Source organism: Sinohyriopsis cumingii, chromosome 17, assembly GCF_028554795.1.
Source record: "Sinohyriopsis cumingii isolate HCF-2022 chromosome 17, ASM2855479v2, whole genome shotgun sequence".
Classification (NCBI taxonomy): domain Eukaryota; kingdom Metazoa; phylum Mollusca; class Bivalvia; order Unionida; family Unionidae; genus Sinohyriopsis; species Sinohyriopsis cumingii.
The window spans coordinates 53,828,653-53,855,946 of record NC_142977.1 but is presented as its reverse complement, the minus strand read 5'-3'; the positions used below and the strand labels follow the sequence as shown (position 1 = coordinate 53,855,946).

The following is a 27,294-nucleotide window of genomic DNA, read 5'->3' as shown; positions in this document are numbered from 1 at the left end:
AATTTCATGGTGTTTGTTTTTTTGTAATCGTAACATTATATGTTTTTTATGTTATAGGTGTTGTCTAATGTTGTAAAGTGCTTAGAGCTTCTAAAGATTAGGCACTATACAAAGTCCTCATTATTATTTTCATGAAAGTTCATATCACAGTTTCCAATGTAAAGTTGTTAAGTGACTGATAAATCATGAAATTCCATATAGCAAATTGGCACGAAACTAGTTTATTTGTAAGCCAATGTTAATGCATACTTGTTTATTTGTAAGCCAGTGTTAATGCATACTTGTTTATTTGTAAGCCAAATGTTAATGCATACATGTTTATTTGTAAGCCAATGTTAAGGCATACATGTTTATTTGTAAGCCAGTGTTAATGCATACTTGTTTATTTGTAAGACAATGTTAATGCATACTTGTTTATTTGTAAGACAGTGTTAATGCATACTTGTTTATTTGTAAGACAAAGTTAATGCATACATGTTTATTTGTAAGACAATGTTAATGCATACTTGTTTATTTGTAAGACAATGCTAATGCATACTTGTTTATTTGTAAGCCAATGTTAATGCACACTTGTTTATTTGTAAGACAATGTTAACGCATACTTGTTTATTTGTAAGACAAAGTTAATGCATACTTGTTTATTTGTAAGCCAATGCTAATGCATACTTGTTTATTTGTAAGACAATGCTAATGCATACTTGTTTATTTGTAAGCCAATGTTAATGCATACTTGTTTATTTGTAAGACAATGCTAATGCATACTTGTTTATTTGTAAGCCAATGTTAATGCATACTTGTTTATTTGTAAGACAATGCTAATGTATACTTGTTTATTTGTAAGACAATGTTAATGCATACATGTTTATTTGTAAGACAATGTTAATGCATACTTGTTTATTTGTAAGTCAATGTTAATGCATACATGTTGAGAGACTAATTTATGCGAGTCACCTAGAATGCATAAATTTGAACCAGTTTTAAACTTATGAAAAATACAAACATTGCAGCTTTAAAATATCGTTAAAAAAATAGTAAAAAGAATGTCTGCACTTGTAAACATGTTATAAAAGACAATGAAGCACAACAACAATTAACAAAGGTATGGAATGTAAGTAATCCAATGGCGATGAGCACCACACTACCCCTAGATGGGCGGAAAATAAATTGCAGGAAAACAAACAAATACACATCGAAAACGAACAATAGATAAATGGAAAGAGAATGAAAAATGTATCCACTAACCACAACATAAAACCTGAACAAAATATAGATTAGAAAATGTAAAACGAAAAATAGGCCATCTCTGAACCTAGATTTCCATTCCATTCTTCCCATCTTAGCTACTTAACAGATGAAATTACATGATCAGCACATTTCACATCATTGCCAATAAAAAGGTAAAAAGAATCAGCAATTTACCATCACAATTTCGAAGCAAGCATTTTTGACAGGTGAAACTGGGATACTGAGAAAAAAGTGGATTATTATTCAAACTTTTGATAAAACTGACAAACTACTACCGAAGAACACCACAAAACCCATTTATGTTGAACTCCATGAATTTTTCAATGTAGGGATAATTGTACTATACTGTATCTAAATTCTTCATACCACTGGAAATATTTATGATGTAAATACAGAGATTTCCATGGAACTTGTGAGACACGTGCCGGTTGTTTGATATATTTTCAAGAAATCTTTACCAATACTTTGGCCTGAACAAACATGATAAAGACCATAATAAGGATGAATAATGACAACTGACATCTTATCATGGCTACTATGTCATTTGTGTTCATGATTTTTCTTCAAAATTACAGTACCTCATGAAATCATGTCCCATCACCTCATGATGTCATATATTACACCACGTCACATGACTTCATGTCACATGACATAATGTCAAACATATCACATATGACATGTTGCCACACATACATGATATCATGAAACAATGTAAGGCCAAGGTTTATTGAATGAGTTGTCTGAATGAACTTAAACATTTTGACGCTACCTTCCCGTTATGATGCATTTTTTCTTTACACTGTCCCATGATGAACATTATCTGAACACCTATTCTTGTTCTAAATGAAAGTTATGACAGTTGTCAATTAATTCATACATTTCTGCAGCGAGATGAAATTTTCTCAATCTTCTATCAATTTATGTAGAATTTAAACAATGTTCTATCAAACAGATATGATGGAAAAACTTAATACGATTGGATTACAGCTATACCAGTTCATCCAGTAAAAATCGACAACCCCAAGAAATGACTTTCTGCACCACACGCAACCAGTAAACGACAGCAAAACATGAATGTTCCAGTAACTACATCTAAACTTTAATTTACAAAACTATCTGAAACTGATACACTGATTGATTGATTTTTAAAGCACTCTGGCATAGAAAAGAGTATCTAATGGCATGGCTATGGGAATAAAATTTCATTGCCCATATACACATCACCTCAGCTAACCTGGTCTAGTATGGAGAGGATTTGAATGTGAAACCCACTGACTTTGTGTTTCTACTGAGAAACCAATGATCCATTGGACTGGTCATATCCACATTATTTCCCAGTCTCAATTTTGTACCAGTCTAAACCAAATAGTCATAAAGGCCATGAAGGTATGTTGTACCAACTATAGGTGTTGTTTTTTAGAATATGATTACACATGGCTTTAAATGGCAATCGTCCAGTTTCTTTTGCTGGGCTCTACTATCAATATTCCTTGAAAGATCATTATATAAGTGCCCCAGGAAACACCAACGATGAAAACTCTGTGAGCATTTATAGATGAGACCAACCAAGATCTAGTGCAGTCTGGATTGAATGTCACGCTATGCTAATACAATGAAAGCACTGCATACTGGAAACAATTTGTACTAGTGCCAGCAGTTCAAGGTCTACGTCATTTTCTTCGACTAATTACTCCTAACAAAACTGCAAAAACCAGATCTGCCAGTGCATTATGTAACAGCAGATCTCAGTTTGTGCAGTTTACAGTTGGTCTCGACTTATAAGCGAGTACAGATGGCAATAAAGACACCAACTTGACCATGTTAATGTTCACTTGAGATAGATATGGAATTAGCATTAATCTGTCAGGGTGCTGTTTTTGTGAAGGTACTTGCTTATAGTTCGAGTCTAACTGTAAAATGTACAGGCCCAGATCTGCTGTTGCGTGATGCATGTCTGTCCAATTTATTAGCAGTAATTAAAAGGAAATTACAACACTATCTTCACTGCAGTCTGACTCAGTTTATAAGGATGCACATATTAACATACAAGAGAACAACAAGCAAACAGCTCTGCAGAATCGTTGTGTTAAGGAATGTTAGGCAATCGAAGGATGTAAAAATCTTTCTTCTTTCACAGTTAAGACAGCAACCATGATGGTAAATACAATCCTACTGGTTGGTAATTAAGATAGCCAAATAATCATACTGATTGATACAAAATTGGAAATTGCTTGTACCAACTTTTGAATTGAGATGGCCAATACAATCATTCTGGTTGGTACTATGTTGTTAAGATGGTAAATACATACTGGTTAATACTAAGACGGCAATTACGATGGGTAATACAATCATACTAGTTGGTGCTGAGTTGGTAACTAATCTGGCAAATACAATCGAACTGGTGGATAATAAGTAGATACTAAGTAGGTAATTGTGGCACATGTTTCAATGAAACATTAGATCTGAATTAACTGCAAGACACTGGGGTTTCAATTATTCTTGTGAGTAACAATTTGACTGGTTTTGTGAGAAATCATATTTTTATCTGTACTTTAATCTGTGCTTTCCAAATTATGTCCTAATATTACAATAGAATGATCATTGTTCACATCATTTTGACATTTGTGTTTACTTTTTAAAAAGTCACAACAACCATGAAAACCATGATTATATTGGCTTACATGTGATTCTACTAGTGGTAGGCCAAAATTACAGTTTTAAAGGTCACCTACCATACATACTATTCTTGAGTTGAAATTTACCACTTTTGCAAATGAAGAGAATTTTTTAAAAATTATAATAAAAAAGCAGTATTTTCACATGTTCTATCAGCACATTTAGTGTTACCTGCCAGAACCAGTCTAATGGGGACTGGAAATGTTCCACCAGTACATCCATGAATAGACTGGTACCACAAAATGAATTCTGAATTCACAGTAAACAAATTAAACTTATGTTTATGAAGTTTGTATGCAGAGAAAAATCAAGTCAGCAATATGCTCTATCCAATGTGTTCTGTTTGATGCCAATTTAGCATATGTGTAAGTATAATGTCACCCATCCAAATTTCTTACACCACAAACACAACCTCAACCCAGTACCTTCAACCACAGAGAAAACTTCTTTACATTGTTCTGAACCTTTTCAGCCAATGACATTAAAAATTTACAAATTTAAAGAGATAAATTTTGCTAAACCAATATATTTTCACCAAAATTCCCCATTAAAAGTTATTTTCTCCAGTCTTGTTAGCAATAATATATATATATATATATATATATATATATATATATATATATATATATATATATATATATATATATATATATATATTCATTAATTACAGTTTTTATATTTAACCATACCAAAATGATCAATTTCTGCTCTCCAGTACCTGTTATTTCTGAGCTAGATGGAAGATCGGGAAGTTGCCTTCCCATGATGGAATCTTTGGGTTCAGAATATGGCCCCTTCAAAATTTTATCACCAGTGTTACCAAATTCTCGGTCCGAATCCATATCATCTGATGGAACACCATTATACATATTTCCATTCAAAATTTTCCCATTTATTGATGACTGAAGGTCGTTCAGGTTCATGGTCACATGATCGACACATGGCTTAAGGTTCCTGCGATTGTTGTTCTGCTTACGGCGGCGATAGCGCAGAATCACGATGAGCACAATAAGAGAGAGGAGGAGGATGAGGGCCGATAATGTGCCTATGATGATTCCAATATACTTGTCTTCAAATGATTTCTTTTCTTCCGGCACTAGGTGTTCCTCATCAAGAGGGACATGGGTGTCAGAACCTGGAATTGATTAAATAACTGATTACTTAATCACCTAATTATCAATTACTTTATCTCCTAATTATCAATTACATAATCACTTAATTATCAATTACTTAATCACCTAATTATCAATTACTTAAACACCTAATCATCAATTACTTAATCTCCTAATTATCAATTACTTAATCACCTAATTATCGATTACTTAATCACCTAATTATCAATTACTTAATCTCCTAATTATCAATTACTTAATCTCCTAATCATCAATTACTTAATCACCTAATTATCAATTACTTAATCACCTAATTATCAATCACTTAATCACCTAATTATCAATTACTGAATCACCAAAGTTACAACTGGAACACAATCTAACACTATTTAACTGTGCAATTATTGTATGCATTGATTACAAATCCAACTCCAAATCAAAACAGATCCTGATCTGCTATTGCATAATGCGCTCTCAGATCTGAGTCAAGGCTCTATGTTCTACTGTTTATTCCTAACAAACTGGTGAGACCAATCTAAAAGCACATGATGCCATGGCAGATTTCAATCTGTGCAGATTTGAATTTGGATTCAACTTATAAGTGAATATATATATATATATATATATATATATATATATATATATATATATATATATATATATATATATACACACACACTACATTTTGAGAAACTTCTGACAGAAAATCAGAATACAAATTATATTAATGCTATCACAAAAGCAGCTTCCTGTATCTCACTATCTCAAAAGTAAAAGCAAGGTATACAATTAATACATTTTCATAAAGTGGCAAAAGACATACAAACTTTTACAACACTGTAATTGTGTTTTTACATAGCATTTGCTCATTGTTGTGCAATCTTATGAGAAATTGAATATGTTAAAATGTCTCACCTATCTCTACTCGAGCACCGCTCTCTTTCTCCACCTCAAAGTCAAAGACAGTTGGATTCACAACATGTCGTTGTGCTGGAGTGGAGGGGGACAAAGTTGTGGGAGGCGGAGACTCCACTGTGAAATTGCCTTTTGCCGGCTCTGCAGATAAAAGCAAACATATTATTTATTAAAAATGAATTTTAACTATTTTTGACATAAAAATAACAACAACTGCAATGGCATGACACCTCAGTCTCCAAGCTTTTAACTGCATATTTCAAATGTCCCTGATACTTATCGCCATCCACAGACAGTGAACCTGGAGTCATAATGCAAAATCAATCATATATGATGCAACTTCGGGCTATGACATGTATATGAACTTTGGTCAGAAAATACTTGAAAATACCATTACAACTGAAAAACTCTCTTAATTTAAACCTGACCTTTGACCTCCCAAGGTCAACAGTATTGGGAGTCACAATGATGTTTACAAGAACATTAAATTTAGATGTAGAATCATATGATGCATGGACAGACAAATGGACAGACAGAAAGTATTTAAATATTCCAAACATTTTAGCATTAGTTCCATTACATGCCCACCCAATGTTTAATAGTCATCTATTTAGATAACTGACATTTCTGTGCAGAATCCATTTTTTCCCCCTTCAGTCAGTGATGTTGATCTTTGGCCTTTTGCACCTAAAAAAAAACCCCAACAAATTCATGATCTATCTCAAACGCAATAAATCCATATTCCAATTCTATGATGTAAAACTAATGGTCTTGTATGGAAACCATTTTTCTTCTTTCTATCATAGTGATCTGATCTTTGACCTTTTGAACCAACAACTGATAGCATTCTTCTTTACCCTAAGTGCAAGCCAATCACATAGATTCGTAACTGCAGATGGTGAGAATTCAAGTTGTGGTGCAAAACCATTTTTATTCTTGCTTTGACAGTGACCAGAGTTTTAACCTTTTGACCCTTAAATAATACATGTAGTTTTCTTCCTTATTTTAAGTGCAGGTAATCCACAAAGCTTGGTTACTGTAGATGGTGGAAAACATCAATCATTGTGCGGAACCATGTTCTTCTTTCTGCCAAAGTGACCCTGATCTTGGAGCTTTTGATCCTGAAATTAATGTTTCTTCCTTACCCTAGTTTTGTGACCCAGCCAAGTCATACCAAAGACTTATAAAAATGGTACTAACAGCTTCCTCGCTAGGTACCGGTACAAAGCATGAAGAGGTTAGTGTTAAGACTGGTTGGCCTGGTGTCAGGATAATGTGACTGGATGGGACATCATACTATATGTGTCTGCGGCACGATGCCCTAGTGCTAGACATCACTTTTAACTGTCACAATGCAAACATCGTAGCGATATGACTGAATTTTTTTAAAAGCTACATTAAAAATCCAAATCACACATACACATACAAACACACACATACTGCTATGTGTTTAGGCCCTCATAAACAGTAACAAGGAAAAAGTGAAGACAACAAGCTTTGTAAGATTAAACATAATTTATTTCCCCAGAAAAACAAGGTAAAAATGAGGAAAAGAACTTACAGTTTTAAAAATCAAATTTAAAAAAAATCCAAGAATAATCTAAGAATGAAAAATTTGAAGTCCTAGTAATAAAATGTTCTAATGAATATGAGTTTGAGTCCCGACGAACACCTAAAATGGAATATGATGACATATACTGTAGTCAGTATAGTACTGAAGTGTAAACAGTTCTCTGTTGAATAACAGAAAATAATATTCCTGTTTTGAATTCCGAATAAAATTTCAATAAATGTCTTTGTCCAAGAATTCTGAATGTACACTTAATTATTCCCAGGGAAAATAATAAATAATTCCATAAAATAGAATTTCAACCCAAACTGGTCACAAAATGAAAACAACACTTTGTGTTTAAAAGCCCAACTGAAACAATCTCCCAACACATCACTATTAAAACCAGAATTTTTAAATAACAATGTAGGAGCTATGCTATTTACATATCTAAAGTCACATACTCCCAATACAACCTCGATTTCACTCTATAAATCCCATCCTAAGAAAGAAAAAAAGAAGTAAAAAACAACTTGTTTACTTCCAATCATGAAATAAGGTCAGGAACTAGGTCAGCTTTTTGATACAAAGTTCTAATATCAGGTTTTCGAAAAACTAAATTTCCGGACAATATCAAATCCAGTAAATAAAATTACATTACAACAGCATGTAATGGAATAAAAAAAATATTTTAAAAAAATTTCAACAAACAAACAAACAATTAAATCAAATCAAATATAAATTAAATCAAATATACATTACAACACAAACTCTCTTCCTTACCTCTAAAGCAAGTCATCCATAAAGTTTGGTTACTGTAGATGGTTAAAACTCGTGTTATAGTGCTGAAATTAAATTCATGGCAGACACCCATGGGGCAGACATGGGGAAAAGTATATCAAAGTCAAGGAGATGTATTATGTCTCCTTGAAAAGCTATGTGACATCATCAAATTGGATCCTACCATGTTATTAAATCACCATGTCATAAAATGGGAAATGAGAAAAGAATTTATAATAGGATACTCGAACATCGCAACTTTCAGAGTCAATATGTGAAAGGTATCAATTCAAGTGTGGATATTATTTATGTGTTTAAAAAATACCTGCTAAGCAGGTCACAGCAACCCAGTTTTGGTGCGCCAAAATCTTCCCATTATGCATCTACACTGAAAGTTTGGTCATCTCTTGGAATATTTAAATAAGAGTTTCAGCACTGATTGCAAAATGGATAGATGCATGGACTGAGAAAACAAAACCTGTACACATATATGATGAACTTCTCCAAGTCCAGGCAAAAAGGGACAAATCTTATATAAGGCTGAAGCAGCACTTACCTGAAATAAACTGGATTTCACTGATAAGAAGCCATTTCGCATCAAAGAACAGCTGTAACTTGACAAACCTCCCAACACGATTGTTTAGTCGAATCATCACCGGTCGTGCATATTCCACAAGAGTGTCACGCACGAAGTCAAACTTTACCGCATTAGGCTGGTAGTACTCTCCCCCGGTACTAACATAAATCATTGCCATCCGAAACACTCGTACTTCCTTTGAGAAGTAATTGTTGCTATTGATGATGACTGATGAAAAATTTCTGACCGTTTCAAACTTAAAAATAATCTCAACTGGTTGACCCTCCTGGTCCATTGAATCGTTTCTCCAGCCGACCCATTCGTATCCTTTAATCCCAAGGTCTTGTGGGTCAAGGCGAAAATTTGTTTCACCTACTTCTCCATCAGTAAGTTGTCCCAATCCATCAAATAAGTAATTATTAAGAATGATTCCATCGTAAGTGAAATCAAATAGGTCCACATCGGCCCCTCGTTTTTCCCCCTGTCGCATGCTGTATGACACCACATTATCTGTTTAAAAAAAAGAGAAAATAACTTAGATTAAGTTTTCATTTTTATTGATTAAAAAGGAATTTATTAATTGTAATAAATTAGATGTCAAAAAGGCAAGCATAATATTTTAAAGTAAAGAAAACCATGGACTTTTTTGAATTCTTTTAAAAAACAAATCATTAAATAAGAAAGTTATGAATATTAGAAATCTGGTTCAGTTCAACTTTACAAGAACTGACTAGCCAAATTCTGACATCCACAAAGTCAAACAATTTAAAACCAGTTAAATAATTTTCATTTTTGTCAAAAAATACTGAGAATTCTTGATTATAAAATAGTCATAACAAACTGTTCCCATTTTTTTTATATAGCATTATTTTTTTTATGAACAGGGAATTTAGTGAATGTGACCTTATCACTGCAGTGTTATTGTTGATGGCAGCATTGCACTTGCAGCCGATGTAAATTAAATGAACCCAGATGGACGATATCTTTAAATAACACAACAGTTACCAGTGAAACCATTACATACACTGTACAGTGACAACGTACATGTAATTTTATGGCTTTTTCAAGATCCATTTATTAAAATTTCATTAAAGAAAGTAAATCTTGTCATTTGCAACATTTGGCACCAAAATGACCAATCTCCAAGCCCAACCAACCTACCATAAGCTGTCCATCGAGCGTATCTGTTCCACATTCCAATGAACCAGTACTTACTCACAAGGCAGACAATGCTTCTATTACAATATATTATCTGGCTTGCCAAGTTTGTGTATTAAAGCCCCAATACCACCATTTATCATAAATTTCACCATTTGTCCATTCTAAGTTAAGTTTGGAATGAAGGAAATGATTTGTTAAAAAAAGCTATCTGACATAAACTGCTTTTTAAAATAATCAAGTTGTTATGTTTATAAAATGTTCAAATAATAAGTTTGCAAACCTTTAATTCAGTCAACAAAGTCACTTGTAATTCCATTATTTTTTGGTAGTGTACCAAACAATAGTGATGTGATACATTTAACCCATTCTGTTAGTGATTTTAATTACAACATTTGCAAGTAGTAAACAAACTGATTTGAGGCTAGCCTGCTTTTGTTAAGCAGATCTGAGACAAAAAAGCATGTATTCGATATAAATAAGGCGTGGGTGATATTTGTGATCTGCTGGGGCAGTGCAATACTTAGAAGGGTTTAACGTGCACTGAAGACAGTCAGACATAGCGTTGTTTTGGATTCTTATGTTTACAATGGTGACATCTTCAAATCTTGCAAGCAAATTTTGACTAAAATAAGACGATCCATGGAGGTCACCACGAAGGTCACCAATCAACACTGGAATAATGCATACACACAAGAAATGGCTAGGTTACTCATATCCAGGAAGAAATTACACAGCTCGTAATGTGACGAAACTTCTACATAATCTGGTTTTAATGGAACCCAATGATGTTTAGGACCAATCTCTTTCAAGATTCAGTATTGTTCAGACAATTTGGCATACAAGACATTCTACACATAATGGCAGAATTGGGACATTAAGCCACCTTATTACTGATGGTCTGACACCTTGGCCAATTTCACCTTTTCAAATGAAGAGAAAAAATCTACATCTTCACCAGCTTCCATCCAAATCTTATGAAATTTTCCCTGAAAATTAAATACTACTCTCTGATAAAATTGTTTAATTTTCAAGAGAAATTCCTTGATTTTATAAAAGGTGCAGTGTCAGAAAGTGGGCATGTCCATCTCTGATTAGGGATTTGTCAATTTTGTGAATCAGCACATTTACCGTGGAAAATTATTTTGGAAAATAGTCTTAATGATAATGAAAATACAATACACCGCAGTATATATTAGACTATACAATGATTTGCAACATTTTATGCTGCATGTACCAGATTATTTTTTTGAGGTGATATAATGCATGGCAATCACAATGCCCTAAAAATACACAGATCAATCTTACTTCATTTTTTCATCTCCATTTACTGACCTTCCCATTTGCAGCCATATATTTCCACTCGCATGCAAACGGTGCGTGGATTGCGGCAATAGGGGATGAAACGGATCCGCTTGGCAATAATTGGTGGTTCCACTTCCCGCAGTTCTGCCAAGTATGTGTTGTCATTACCTTCAAACCTCTGAAAGGAAATAAAAGAAAGCTTTGAAAAATATTCTGTTCTGCGATTTTAGTTCTAAGTGTATTGTTGTCAATTTTCACAGAGCAATTCAATCTAACTTACTGTACTAATTAGAAGTCCCATAGAATGATGTGGGCATTACTTGTGAATTTCAGTGGACGTATGCAAAAATCTCATTAAAAACATTGTAAAAAAGGGTCAATTATTACAGAACTTCCTCACTATATTGCCCCTTATTTTACAGCTAACTCTTGACTTGCATGATAGTCGTTTCCCCAAGAATGGTTGCACAGCTCGCAATTTGTTTAGTTTCATTGAAAAGTACATAATTATAATAACTTAATTGTATTCATTTTAACCATTTTCAAATCCAATTTTTTTTCTTTAAGACCAATAATTTCATTATTTTTTAGTCTTCACTACAAAATGAAATTGAAAAAAGTCATGAAATTACATTAACACAAAATTCACGCAAGTTGAAATCATCTAAGTTTGACATGGTTCCTGTTATAAGCATGACAGCACACATCTGTGCTGGCCGAAACAGCACCTATATGAGCGACACCTTCAACACCCCCACGCTCAAAAGAATATTGTTTTCATGTATCAAATCATAAGAATAATAAATTCAGCCCTACCCACCCACCTGGGGGCCCTGCATGGTCACCTGCATTTCCCACACCTTGTGACAATCCTAATTATAACACTGTTTCAGGGGGTATTATCATAGTAAGGACATCCTGTGATATTTATGGCAACAATCAGCATTATCGACAACAGTACCATCATGATGTAAATACTGACAATGTTTACGAGGGCAAAGTACAACATAATTATCCAAACACCACTTGTACTGAAGTTGACCACTTGTACTAAAGTTGACCACTTCTACTAAAGTTGACCACTTCTACTAAAGTTGTCATCAACAGGAATTTTTTCTCAGCGTTTTAAAACCTCTCTAAGCAGTGCAAAAAAGTCTGGGTGATAAATGCTGATTACATTTTGATGGAATTAACAGGTTGAGATGTACTAACCTAAACTCTGCCATAATATGAGTGCAGTTTTCTTTTATACATTTTTTTCTAATGGCCTTGTTGAACTCTCTCAAAGATGTCTTCATCTCAAGACTGCACTGGCTTCATTAGTCCCTCATTTGAGATAAGCTTGTGAAATGAAACAAATTTGCAGCAAATAAATTGTCTGCAATGCATGATAAGGTAGTCTGCTGAAGGAATTTGTTTAGACATAAATCAGTGCAATTAGGGACAAATCTAAATAAATTTTTAACCCAGTCTGATCTACATTAGCTTTTGTTTAGGTTTCACTCTCAGAAATCAGTGATGACTGCATAAACATATCTACCACATGTACTTGCTTATAAGTCAAACTGCAAATAACAAATAATCTGCTATAGCATAATTCACCTGCAAAACAGGATCTATTTTGTTTTTATTCTACTGATTACTTCTAACAAACTGCATGGAGCCACATCTGCTGGTGCATTATGCAATGGCAGATATGGGTCTGTGCAGCTTGCAGTTGGACTCAAGTTATAAGCAAGTACATACGGTAACAGAGTACAACATGTGCAAGTTTGCATAACCCCGTCCTCTAGTGCATACCCCTATATTAAAAGTCATAACGGTCAAGTACGTGTTCCGTAACTACTACAGTCGAACATGTCTTGAAAGACCACTCCTTCTGCCAAAAAATAATGGTCTTTCAAGACAAGTGGTCTCTCATAACAGGTCATAACACTATATAATGAATAAATCTGTGCATGGAGATTCTGGTCTCTCAAAGCAGGTGGTCTCTCAAGACAGGTTTTACTGTATTTCAGTAACAGGAGTCTTTTCCTAGACTGATTCTACATATTTTTAAATGGTCATTATTTATTTTATTTGGTTCCTCATACATCCAAGTTCCTTTAGAAGGCCATTATTTACACACCCCAAATAAACAAACATGTAGTCAAAACTCAATCAGGGTTCATACAGAATTCTGAATGATAAATTCAAAGACTTCTCCCAAACTTTCAAAGACCACAAACATATTTCCAAGACCTATTTTTGCTAACGTTTTGTATACAAGTTATGTTATATGAGAAAAAATTGAATGCAAAATACTACAATATTGTTTAATAACGAGGTTCAAACTATATTTAATTTCCTAGTTTCAAGAGAAAGAAACCAGGAAAATTCGACTACATCTCAATCTAACAACCTTGGACAATTTTATTTGTGATTATGGAAAGAAAGTAGAAAGTTTGGGTTTATTTCAATTTTCAAAGACTAATTTTAAAAACCTTAGGGTAATCTGCTCAATTTTCCCAAACTTTCAAATTTTGAAAATGCTACTTCATTTTTCCCAAACTGTCAAAGACCTTCAAAGACCATAATAACCCTGTCAATGTTGAAGTACATGGACACTTTTGGACGAAGTCAACCTAAAGGTGTGATCCAGTACAAAAACTAGATTGAATGTCGTGTGCTGTGATGTCACAATAAAAGCTATGCATGTTGAAAATAAATTCACACAACTCTAGATTGTGATGATAACAACTGACATGCCTTTTTCTTGACCCAGTTTAATAATACCTGCCCAACACTACAAGTCTGTAGTGATAAAAAATGTTTGTCTGGAAGTTTCTTGCTGACATTTAAGGTGCAGAGCATTCATTAGTCAGGATTGAATAAACTTTGGTTAACTAGTAGTCTTAAAATTTAGAACAAGAGTTAATATTCAATTTAAGATGAGTGACTGTGACCTATATGACCACATCAACACTAAGTATCATTTTCCTATTTTGTGCAACTTGTTCCGACTACCAAAGCACCTTGGGAGTTACAAATTTATAGATCCAGATTTACAGCAATTATACTGGCAATTAACTTAATGAGAGTTTGGTTGGGTCTGGTTCGATTTAGTTTAGTTAGGTTTGGTTTGGTGTGATGTGGTCTAGTTAGGTTGGGTTAGGTTTGGCTTGGTTTCAATTGAGTTTGGTTTGGTTAGGTTAGATCTGGTTTGATCAAATTTGGTTAGGTTAGGTTAGGTTAGATTAGGTTAGGTTAGGTTAGGCTTGGTTTGATTATGTTTGGTCGAGTTTGGAGTGGTTAGATTTGGTTTGGTTTGGTTTGATCAAATTTGGTTAGGTTAGTTTTGGTTTGGTTTGGTTTGATTATGTTTGGTCAAGTTTGGAGTGGTTAGTCTAGGTTTGGTTTGCTTTGGTTAGGTCAGGTTTGGTTTTGGTTTGATCAAGTTTGGTTTGGTTTGGTTAGGTCAGGTTTGGTTCAGTTTAGTTAGGTGTTTTATGGCACAGCAACACATGTAGGTTATTTTAGTACCAAAGCAATTAGTGTAAAGTACTTTGCCCAGTCACAAACCAAGGTATCTAACCAGGGCTAATTCAATGGTTGCATTAGAAAACCCATACTCTTTCAGTCAATGATCCTGCATGTTAACCACTGAGCCACCATGGCCCCTAATGACAATACAGAAGTGATGAATGGGTTCAATGTATGAACAGATGCAGCCCATATGTTTGCCATATTGCCTAATCCAATGCCTAATTTTCTCAATTGGGAGGGAAAATCACTTCAGATACAATTGCAGATTTCATCTTCTTCAAAACATGGAAGTGATTTGTATTATTTGACAACTAAACCAGTAATTTGTTTATGTTAGATGTGACGAAAAAGATAAACAAAATTTCTGGGAGAACTCATGCTCAGTATGATGAACATAAACATCTCTCAGGGATAACCCATTATGTCACTTCTTGTTATTCTGTAATGTTTCGTGTATACATTTCATTTGGCAACTTGTTCCCCCTCCCCAATACCACACACAGGAAAATCTCTGTTATTCTCTAAAGTGGCAGGTTTTGTTCTTTATTCTGACAATGGGGTTGTGCATTTTAATTCAAATGGCCAAATTTCTATTTTCTCTATTTATTTTTCTAGCTTGTCTAGAAAAGTTCAAATGACCCCTGCCCTCTTCAGATCAACTTCCCCCACCCCACCCCTTCAGGATCTATGCTGCTGGCAGTTGCTGATGCAGCTTCAAAATCTCTGAAAATGATCAATTTATACTCTCCACTCCATAATCCAACACAAACACACCTCCTCTCCTCTTTTATTTTTGAATCTCATCCACTCCCCTCCATCCTCTCTTTGATATTCCAGCAAGAATTCTTCCGTGAACTCCTGCCCCTGAAATAGAAAGTAAAAATGCAATAATTCTTCCATCATGTAGCTTTTAACTGTCAGTCATTAATTCAACAAGATGCATGACACACATTCTAATAGAGCTCCCTGGAGAAAATGTTAGCATTTTTTGTTTGCAGCACAACCATTGGATAATCATATTACACTGCACTTAGGAATGCTTTGCTTTTCATACCATCCTCATCGCTTGGGACAAAGTTGATGCATTTCATTTTAGACAAACTGAACACAGAGGGAAATTAGGGCCAAACATCCCCCTGTAAAAGTTGATTACCTTACTGCCTTTAAGGTTTTGAACACTTTAATTTTTTTAAATAATTTTTTTTAGGTCTTTGAATACATTACCATATTCATTTAATAATAAACCCATAGAACACATTAAGCTCATCCGCAACTTTTACCGCATTTTTGGTCCATTTTAGCTATGAAAGCCATATCGAACCATGAGCCAAATTTTTATCTTTGGGTTTATCATAGAAGAATTACTGTAATAACATCTCTGTTAATCATAATGTATAGAAAATCTACAGAATGGACATGGGCACCATCAGCATATATATATATATATATATATATATATATAAAAATTCCGACAAGTTTAATCAAGCAAATGTAGCTGAAAATATGTCCCAAGATTCTGTTTAAAATGCTTAGTAAATATTAGCTTTAGTTTCAGACTGCTTACTATCCTAACTATTTAACTAATTCTCCTGGCCGTGACTGACTGCCCCCCCACCAACCCTGCAAAAAATCCTGCTGCGCCCATAAGAATGGACACCATCTTGTGGTCAAACCTGACTTGCTATTTCATATCAGAGCTCTCTGTAATGATAGTCCTTGCTTCCAGGACCCTCTGTTTACAAGTTCTTACTTCCAGGACCTTCTGTTGACAGTTCTTGGCTCTTAAGTTTCACTTTCTTCCCAAAAGATTTATATTCCATGAACTCTCAGTTTTCACTTTCTTTAACAAGCTTTCTATACACAGGACTCTCAGTTTTCATATTTTTCCAACTGTTTTCCCTCAATTTTGGGATGAATTTAAGCCAAGACTAGCAATTTAAAACATCTATCAATAGCTCTCGATATCGTGTTATATCAATAGCTCTCAATATCATGTTCTATCAATAGCTCTCAATATCATGTTCTATCAATAGCTCTCAATATCATGTTCTATCAATAGCTCTCAGTATCATGTTCTATCATTAGCTCTCAATATCATGTTCTATCATTAGCTCTCAATATAATGTTCTATCATTAGCTCTCAATATCATGTTCTATCAATAGCTCTCAATATCATGTTCTATCAATAGCTCTCAATATCATGTTCTATCATTAGCTCTCAATATAATGTTCTATCAATAGCTCTCAATATCATGTTCTATCAATAGCTCTCAATATCATGTTCTATCAATAGCTCAGTATCATGTTCTATCAATAGCTCTCAGTATCATGTTCTATCATTAGCTCTCAATATCATGTTCTATCATTAGCTCTCAATATAATGTTCTATCATTAGCTCTCAATATCATGTTCTATCAATAGCTCTCAGTATCATGTTCTATCATTAGCTCTCAATATCATGTTCTATCATTAGCTCTCAATATCATGTTATATTTCACCACAGTTAACATTATCTGCATCTCCCTGGTTAGCATTTTGTTACATACAACTTGTAGCCAATACTTTATAACAAGAAACGTCCAGTATCAAAACCATGACCAGCTTTTAAAATTCACAATGGCGAATCAACATGATCTGTCCCCTTTACTCTCCCATAAAATTAAAACCATCATCTGATCCATGCCATTTATTTTAAAGTCCTGTAAATATAATCTAATTCAGTCTGTCTACAATGCACATATAAATTATAAATTAAAATGCACTTGAAGCATTCCACAATTTGTATTCGAACTTGAACAGTTCCACATTTTATTTAGATCTGAACCATTCCACAAATGAATTTGGACTTGAACCATTCCAAATTTTATTTGGACTTGAACAATTCAACAATTGTATTTAGAAATGAAAATGACCCTGCAGATGCGCTCAAAGATCAAAGAATACTGCAGATTGTATCTGCACTGGTCTAATAATACCTGCTATTCCAGTTCTGCATGATGCTTATTTTGTTTCCATATTGAATATTCTTTTATTATTGCCCTTTAAAACCATGCCTTTCATCAGTCTTTCCATAGTGCACATACTAAGTGAAATGCCCTTGAAACATAAATTAAAATGACCTTGCAGCTGCACTCAATGACCAATAATACTGTTCATGCTTAATCTATCTTCCTTGATTTCATTGTCAACTGCTATCAAAAGTAGATTAATATGCAAATTAAAGATTACCATGGTAACCATTGATTTCTGGTTGGGAGAAGAAGAAAAAAACTGTTGAGCTGTTTGGCACATTCTTTGAAGTCACATCTTTGTCTTTATCAGGCACTTTCTTTGATGTTAATTCCATCCATGCCTTATAATGTCATTACCAAACTGCAGACTGACATAGTAATGGATTATATACTGTCATAACACAATACACACTAACCTACTGAGAAACCATCTGTCTTGACATCACACATGCACACACCCTCTATCTTTACTGATTTGGGTGGGTGGGTGGGTTTAATGTTCAATTTCACACTTGTTAGGCTATAGATGGCAGCCAGTATATTTGGAAGAGGAAGAACCTGGGAAAAGACTTGAACCCAAGCAGACAGGTGTGAGTGATCTGAAAGTGCCACTCCTCATTTGTTATGTTATCCAAATGACCAGATCATATATCATCTATACGAGATCAACAATGAATGAGCCAAAAGAAAGGTAATAAGCAAATTGTTTCATGTCAAGGTCTATAAATAGAATGAGAGTGCAAGTGAAATCATGTCTAAGTGAAACTGATCTGATCATATTAGTGTCTACATTTATCTTGCTGGCCCAGGCCATAGGGATGCACCAGAAACTTATTCTTACTGTCCCAGGCCATAGGGATGCACCAGAAACTTGATCTTGCTGTCCCAGGCCATAGGGATGCACCATAAACTTTATCTTGCTGTCCCAGCCCATATGGATGCACCAGAAACTTTATCTTGCTGTCCCAGGCCACAGAGATGCACCAGAAACTTGATCTAGCTGGCCCAGGCCATAGGGATGCACCAGAAACTTTATCTTGCTGGCCGAAGCCATAGGGATGCACAAGAAACTGATGAGAATTTTTTTAAAATAATTTTCTGGAGACAGTTGAAACAGGTCTTTGTAAAATGGTGATGGAAGTGGGGGAGAGGTGAGGTGGGTGGGGTGTGTGTGAGGGTGGTTGGGAGTGGGGAAAAGCAGGTTGGGTGTGGCATGAGAGTGGAGGTCTGAAGTCAATGAGCAGTGATAGTTGTGGTAGTAAGGGTAAGGGTGGGTGGGGGGAGGGATGGGGGAGGGGAGGAGGGGGGCTTCCATTTGTTAGTCCTCAGACCTGACCAAACTTCACATGACAGATGAACCTTTTTTAAAAAAATTGGGTAACTTTGGAATTTGGACTAAATGAAGACAAGCAGGCAAAAATCATGTATCCAATAAGAAGAAAAAAAGGCCAGTCCAATTTTCACCCAGCCGCTCACCCGCAGGCCTGACAGCCAATCCAAAACAACCTCTCCAACATATCAATGCAAATGTCCAAAGGAAAGTCACTCTGAAACACATATTCTTGGATTCCATTGGAAATAACAAGAAAACTTTCTCTTCTACCCCAATCTTAAGCAAAAATGAAAAAGTCTCCTGGCTTCAATGACTTGATATAGACACATGAGTAAAATCAAAGGTTTATATGGCCATAGCTGGAGTAGTAGTTATTGTATAACGGCACAAACAAACTGACCAAACAAAATATAAACACATAAATCAAACGTGTACTGGGGCATTTTTCAACTGTTTCTCAAGAAAAAATACAACAATAAAACTTCCTTTATGATTTTATAAAGTGATGTTTACACAAAAACATTTTAAGTTCTCACATAACATGTTTCATAATTAGGAAGTAATGGGATCATTTCCATTTTCCTTATCAGATCCTTTCATAAAATAAAACAATTTTTGATGCAAATAAAAATTTTCAGCTGGGAATCAATCAAGAGAGTTGGCTGAATAATAAAATAAGTTTATGGCCGAAATGTTACTAAATTACATAGTGAGATACGATACATAGTTGCCAAGGAAACAACCCTGTGTACAGATATCAGTCTTTTTCTATCATCTGTAGAGAAGAAACTGGAACTCCACTACAATGCACCTCCAGTACCACACACATAGACTGCATCTATCTCGTCTTTCTCAAGAGCTGCATGCCTGATATATATAATACAGCTATAACACCAGTTTATTTGTTATTTGAAAGATTTAGTTGTGAGTTTCCACTTGAGCCGTAAGATGAAATGGGATAATATCCTCCCAATTGCAATGATAAGCAAACAATGAAGCTTAACAGAACCTGGAACTGCTCTTCACAAAAACAATCCGTTAATAAGAAACAGTGCCCCGTCCTCCATGTCTATCATTACTAAAAGCAAATGTGATGAAGAGTCCCCAAAGTATGCAAATGAGACTGGTTCAATAACTCAATCAAGGAATATATTTATTTTTAATGTTACCAAAGATGTGAAGACCAAACTATGTCAAAAATGAGGTTATCAAGGGGAATTCTGGCAAGTAAAAAAAAATTAAGACGACAATAACTGGTGAGACTCGCAATGTTGACTACTTTGTTTAGAAAATTAAATGATCATGAATTGTACATCATGTCAGCTGTTTCTATTGCTGCATAATAACAAATTGTCAGGTAATCCATTTGTTAATTATCATAATCAAAGCTGTTTTCACATTCACAAAATGACTGTTTGTTTATTAATCACCTGATTCAGAGTACAATCAAAATATTCCTTTGTTCACATTTCATATTTAACTTGTTTCTTCTTGGCTTATAGAAACATATCAGATGTCTGTGAATTTGATCTCCTACTGAAATTTTTTACAAATTTTGAATGAAAGGTGTCCAGAAAATGCTGTTGTTGTTGTTGTAGGGTTTAAAGCCATTTTTCAGCACAAGATAGGCTATACATGGCGGCCAGTATTAGTGGTGGAGGAAGAAACTGGGAAAACCTCGGAAAGAACCACGGACCCATGAGAAGCTAGTGGCAAGCTTTCTCACATACCCACACTGGCCGCAAACCCAAGACTCGAACCCATGCAGACAGAGGTGACATGGCAGTGATCTGTAACGGTAACCACTCGGCCACTCAAGGCCCCTCCAGAAAATGTAAGGGTATGAATATTTACATTAATGGTATGACCTACAGGGTGCTGCCTCCTTCAACCAAGTATATATAAAGGAAGTCCCTTAAAAAAAATATCTAAGTCGTTCTCTCATTGTATCTAAAAGAAGTTATAATTAGTATTAACAAGCCCAGCTTGATCACATGACCATACATATTTCGACAAAAGGACGGCCAACATTTTCTGTCTGCTAATAATCCCAAATCTACTTTTGAAAAAATTTACTGCAAAATGCTTAATACTTGCTAAGTTCCAATTTTCTTGGTTTTTGTTGGTGAGCTAGGCCATGAATTTAAAGTCACAATGAAATATCTACCAGGCCAACATCCCCCACCCCCAATCAATGCAATGGAAGTCATCACCTGCTTCTTTCCTCGTTTTAATATCATCGCCATCTATAGCACAGAGAATGCTGAAATATACATGAGGACAAGCACATGAATGTGAGGAACACTGGAACTAACTGATTACAATTTAAATGAAACACAAAACTGAATGAGCATGAAAACTTGTGTAAGGTTGTAATGACTCTCCCTGATGTATAGTAATAAATCAGGGTTGCCATACGTCCACTCCCCCCCCCCCGTATATGTCCTCCTTTTCAGTCCTTAAATATCTGTACAGATACTCCCACTCTTTGGAGTGTTCTGTTTTGAAAGTTTAAATACGGTAACCTTAAATAAATGCAGATTTACTATATCTCCATACCCTTCTTTCTCAAAGCCGATTCCAATCAGGTCTCTCCAAACTGTTACTTTGTCAGGTGTGCTACGCCACTTAGCTTGAATCAGCTTAAGGGTTGATGTTTTCAGGTCAAAGGTCAACCCTAATGTGTCTCCATTGTCCGTATCTTTGCATATTTTGCAACAATTCCTTCATCACCAGCCATCACAATATGTGTATTAATAACATTGATATTCATCAAAATTTTATGGATCCAATTTTGGACTACAAGGTCAAGGTCACCCAATAAAAAGGGGTTACCAAAGAGTGATTTTGACAGGATGGTTATGAACGAAAGAGGTTTATGGTCATTGGCGTTGTTCAGACACCTAATCCCTAACTGTTGAGAACTTGATGCTTTGACAGTGGTCTTTAGGAACACATGAGAACCAAATTCCTTAAGATTATAATAATGGTATTAAATGTGTTAAATCAGATGTGTGGAAAAAGAAGTATGCATTTGCTTTAAGATCTATGCATTTATGCCAGATGGTAGCAATGAATAATTTAACAAGCCTAATAAATGCAGTTCTGTTCGCTCACAAATGCATGGAAATGAATGTCGTTATAATCATTTTCAGAGACAAATACATCATATTCTTTGATGTAAATGATACATCCATGAAATTAGGTACCCATAAATATGTACTTTGTATCGTAAACAACAAAATTTGAAACCCATGAAAATAAATTATTTCACAGTATTAGCCTGACATCCTGGTCTTATAATGGGAGGAATATGGCAGTCTCATTTTTCTGACTGGAAATGACTGGAAACAATGATAGTGTATCTCTTTACAGATCTGATTTTATGGAGAGTGCTGGAAGAGTTTATCCTAATCCAGATCTACCAATATTAATTGCCTGTGGTCACCAATTTCAAGGGCCAGCTATCGTTTCTTTGTAATCCCATTATCTGGAATGGAAGCAGGAGAATTTGGTTAAATTGCCACCAACTAATAACCTCCCATTTCATATTAGCCTCTGGACCTGAGCAGGCCTACAGTGTTGGTAACTCTCATTATAATTATAGCCATCTATTAAATGATGCTCTCTCTACACACACACACACACACACACACACACACACACACACACACACACACACACACCACACCACACACACACACACACACACACGATTACATGCATCAAGAGGAGTTCCAGATTTCCCAATTTCCATGCAGTAGTCTTTCAGGCACATGTCATTACAATGTGTCTACAGGAAGTGATGGTGATATCTGATTTGTTCATTAATTAGCCAGGCATTTTTCATTTGAACTGGATGACCTTTTGATATACATAAATACTGCATTGTCATTTTACAACAAGATGTACTGATATTATCCATAATTGAGATATTTAACTTTGACATTTGTGTATAATCTACACATTTTACTGTACAGTTACCCCAAACCAGCACTTTTTCAAGAATTGAAAATTGGGGGTGGGGAAACCTTTGAAGAAATTGGCACACTACAGTCTGAAAAGAATTTCCAGGAATTTAAAATAAGATAATTTCTTCTTTTTAACTGCAAAGTGTTAAAACTATCTCTTACATTCTTGAGTGCCAAGATTTTAAAATTTACTACCCTGGCAGCCACATTTAATGTAAGATAGGCAGTTTTCATTGACAACAAACTAGACAACATCAGAAAATTTGGTGAAAACACCATGTGAATATAATATGACCATCCATTCAGGAAACTTACAGACTAGATTTTCAGTATGTTCATTGTGTCAGCCATACTGGATGTCGGTGGGGCACCATTTTCCTTTAGGACCAACTCGATGTCAACTTGACCAGTAGCAATAACAAGATTTTCATTTTCATTCCCAACCAACTGGACATCAAACCTCCATGTCAGTATCACATTTTATTTGGGAGAAGAAGCAACAAGATGTTCAAGATGGCTGCAAAGGCAACCAAATTAAACCTCAGACCAGCACAATTTTCATTCATAACCAGCTAGATATCATAATTAGTCATCTGCCAATATGCCTTTCCATCATCTACAAGAAGTGGCAATAAGATTTTCAAGATGGCTACCATGGTGGCCATACTGGATGACACATGAACACCATTTTCATTTAAGTCCAACTAGACATCACAATTATTCTTTTAGTGAAAACCCCATGTTGATATGACGATCCACTTGAGAGGAGTAGCTATAACAAAACATGTCAAGATGGCCATTGTGGTGGCCATATTGGATGTTGGAATAATGCCATTTTCATTTAGGTTTGACCATGCAGTTGGGGGAGGGGTGTAAAATTTCATGCCAATTCTCGAAGTAAATTAGGAGGAGTAGAGACAAAAAAAAAATGTGATATAAGAAGACAAATAGCTGACAACACACAACAGATCACCCAATTACCTCTTTTATATATATATATATATATATATATATATATACTCACACACAAACATAATGACAACAAAAAAATTTCTTGGTCGTTCAAATTGCCTAAACCCATTTGGAAAGATTTATCTCCCAAACATTTTTGTCATTTGGTTTATATATTTTTAGAACTTTTAATTGGCACTATATAATGAGTATTATGCTGATGTGCACACACACACACACACACAGACACACACACACACACACACACACACACACACACACACAGACACACACACACACACACACACACACACACACACACACACACACACACCCGCATGCACATGTGACAATTTCAGGTTCTTGTAACTTGATCATGGGAGTCAACAGAATTCCCTTAGGATCACTAATTAAGCATGTCACTATTTAAGCAGAGTACTCGTCTCTAAGTGGGAGAACAATGGCTGCCATGCTTAATACTTGGAGACTGTTATTTTCCTTAAGATCAGCATGGAATTTTTTTGTTTTAATTTTCCATTAATTTTATCAGTGTTTTAATTTTCCATTAATTTTATCAGTGTTTTAATTTCTACAAAGATTCTGACATAGCATGAACATCATTTTGATTTTTTTTCCAACAAGCTAAAATTGTTTTGTGTCTACCCAGTCTAAAACTGATAAATAATGTACACGAGTGTTCCCCTATATTGACATTTATCTGACAAAAAAGCAGGGAAGCACTTAATTGTTTGGAAAATATGTGATTACTTCAATCAAGAAGTACATGTTGCATGTACTGGTTCATTTAGGGCACAATAGTTTTAGTATGTCAAAGTTAACGTGTCAAGGGAAAATTAAGTCCTGGTATTATCCTTTTATTATTTTCAAGTATGAGAAAATGTTTTGTTTGTTTTGCTTTCTTACATGCACAGAATGAACTATGAAAGTGGTGCCAAATCCTGGATGCTCTTCACAGTGTCAGGAACAAGGCAAAAAAAAGGAACCAGAATTACCCCATACCGATTTCTGAAATCATATGCAATACTAACTTATGAAATCATGTACATAATGTGTAATGAACTACAAAGGGTAAAAGACCTCACTTTCAATGTGTAATGAACTACAATAGGTACAAGACCTCACTTTCAATGTGTAATGAACTACAATGGGTACAAGACCTCACTTTCAATGTGTAATGAACTACAAAGGGTAAAAGACCTCACTTTCAATGTGTAATGAACTACAAAGAGTAGAAGACCTCGCTTACAATGTGTAATGAACTACAATGGGTACAAGGCCTCACTTTCAATGTGTAATGAACTACAAAGAGTAGAAGACCTCGCTTACAACGTGTAATGAACTACAAAGGGTAAAAGACCTCACTTTCAATGTGTAATGAACTACAAAGAGTAGAAGACCTCGCTTACAATGTGTAATGAACTACAAAGGGTAAAAGACCTCACTTTCAATGTGTAATGAACTACAATGGGTACAAGACCTCACTTTCAATGTGTAATGAACTACAAAGGGTAGAAGACCTCACTTACAATGTGTAATGAACTACAAAGGGTAGAAGACCTCGTTTACAATGTGTAATGAACTACAAAGGGTAAAAGACCTCACTTTCAATGTGTAATGAACTACAATGGGTACAAGACTTTGTTTTCAATGTGTAATGAACTACAATGGGTACAAGACCTCACTTTCAATGTGTAATGAACTACAAAGGGTAGAAGACCTCACTTACAATGTGTAATGAACTACAAAGGGTAGAAGACCTCGCTTACAATGTGTAATGAACTACAAAGGGTACAAGACCTCACTTTCAATCTGTAATGAACTACAAAGGATAAAAGACCTCACTTTCAATCTGTAATGAACTACAAAGGGTACAAAACCTCACTTTCAATCTGTAATGAACTACAAAGGGTACAAGACTTCACTTCAATGTCTAATGAACTACAAAGGGTACAAGACCTCACTTTCAAGTTTTACTTCCTATACCACTGAACTGAATTGTTTTCACACATAATCTTCAACGACACGGAAAACACTGTGGAAAAAGGAAGCAACTCTTGCAAAATAGTTTTCAAGATTACCATACATACTCACTTATCAGTCGAGTCCAACTGCAAACAGATCCTAATAATGTACCAGCAGATCAGGGTCCATGTTGTTCGTTTTACTGATCACTCCAAACAAACTGCAGAGACCCAGATCTGCTGGTATATTTTGCAATGGCAGATATGGAGCTGTGTAGCTTGCAGTTAAACTAATCTTGCAAGTGGGTATAAACATTACTTTAATATACAAACCAAACCACAAAGTCAGAATCCTGGATTGTTGGAAAATTCTTATGTCTGTAAAACCTAAAACTGACAACATTTTCAACTCAGGAGTTCACGATACACATTATTTACATCAAATTGAGCATTAAAACCAAGACAAGCTGGAATAAAATGTCTAGATTCTGAGAGGGGAGGCAGGTTTATGTTTTGTTAAGAAATTTAAAGCTTTCAACTGATGTAACTGCCTTTCTTAACTGCGCATAAAAGTTTTGGGAAATAAATCTGATTTTAAGTTCTGGCAGAAATTCTGAAAATTGATATTCATATATATTAAGATAAACTAAAATTTTAAGTTGGCACACATGCAAAATAAGCATAAAATTAGCTTAAGATTGTAATAAAAGACAATTTTAGATCGATACACTGATTGCAAATTGAAAATAAACTTTTGCCATTTCAATATTCTTTCATGCAGCATGCTGGTAATTAAGACATTTCTATCGATTCAATAAAACTAACCTCTGTCATTATTATTATAATGACTTGTAAATGCAAAACAAATGTACCAGATGACTCACTTGTAAGTCACTTCCAGCTGCAATCAACAGTGACCCTGATCTACCACTGCAAAATGACCTGGCAGATCACATGCAGTGTCTACCTTTTGTGTTCTACTGACTACTACAAACTGTACAGATCCAGACATGCTGGTGCATTATGGGTCAACTTGTGGGTGTATTTGGTGTCTATTGCAATATTCCATCTTGTGCTCGGTGCATATTATTTAGTTTTTCAAATGAATACATCTGGAACAAAACCGATATAAAATGTCTACATTTTGAGATGCTAGACAGGTTTATGTTTCATTCAGAAATTCAATATCTTTCCAAGAATTTTG

At 34.9% G+C, this 27,294-nt stretch overlaps 1 protein-coding gene across 2 annotated transcripts in view; it reads right to left on the bottom strand.

Moving 5' to 3' along the window:
- LOC149778769 (discoidin domain-containing receptor 2-like) overlaps nucleotides 1-27,294 on the bottom strand; it is a 173,971-nt gene that overhangs the window by 21,495 nt on the left and 125,182 nt on the right. Inside the window, exons 4-8 of one of the 2 annotated variants that reach the window (XM_089939520.1) lie at nucleotides 15,617-15,706; nucleotides 11,348-11,495; nucleotides 8,834-9,364; nucleotides 5,949-6,089; nucleotides 4,640-5,056 (exon numbers count right to left, since the gene is read on the bottom strand). In XM_089939520.1, coding sequence (XP_089795646.1) covers nucleotides 4,640-5,056; nucleotides 5,949-6,089; nucleotides 8,834-9,364; nucleotides 11,348-11,495; nucleotides 15,617-15,706 — 1,327 coding nt within the window. The remainder of the gene's footprint in view (nucleotides 1-4,639; nucleotides 5,057-5,948; nucleotides 6,090-8,833; nucleotides 9,365-11,347; nucleotides 11,496-15,616; nucleotides 15,707-27,294) is intronic. The other variant, XM_089939521.1, reaches the window with a different exon arrangement.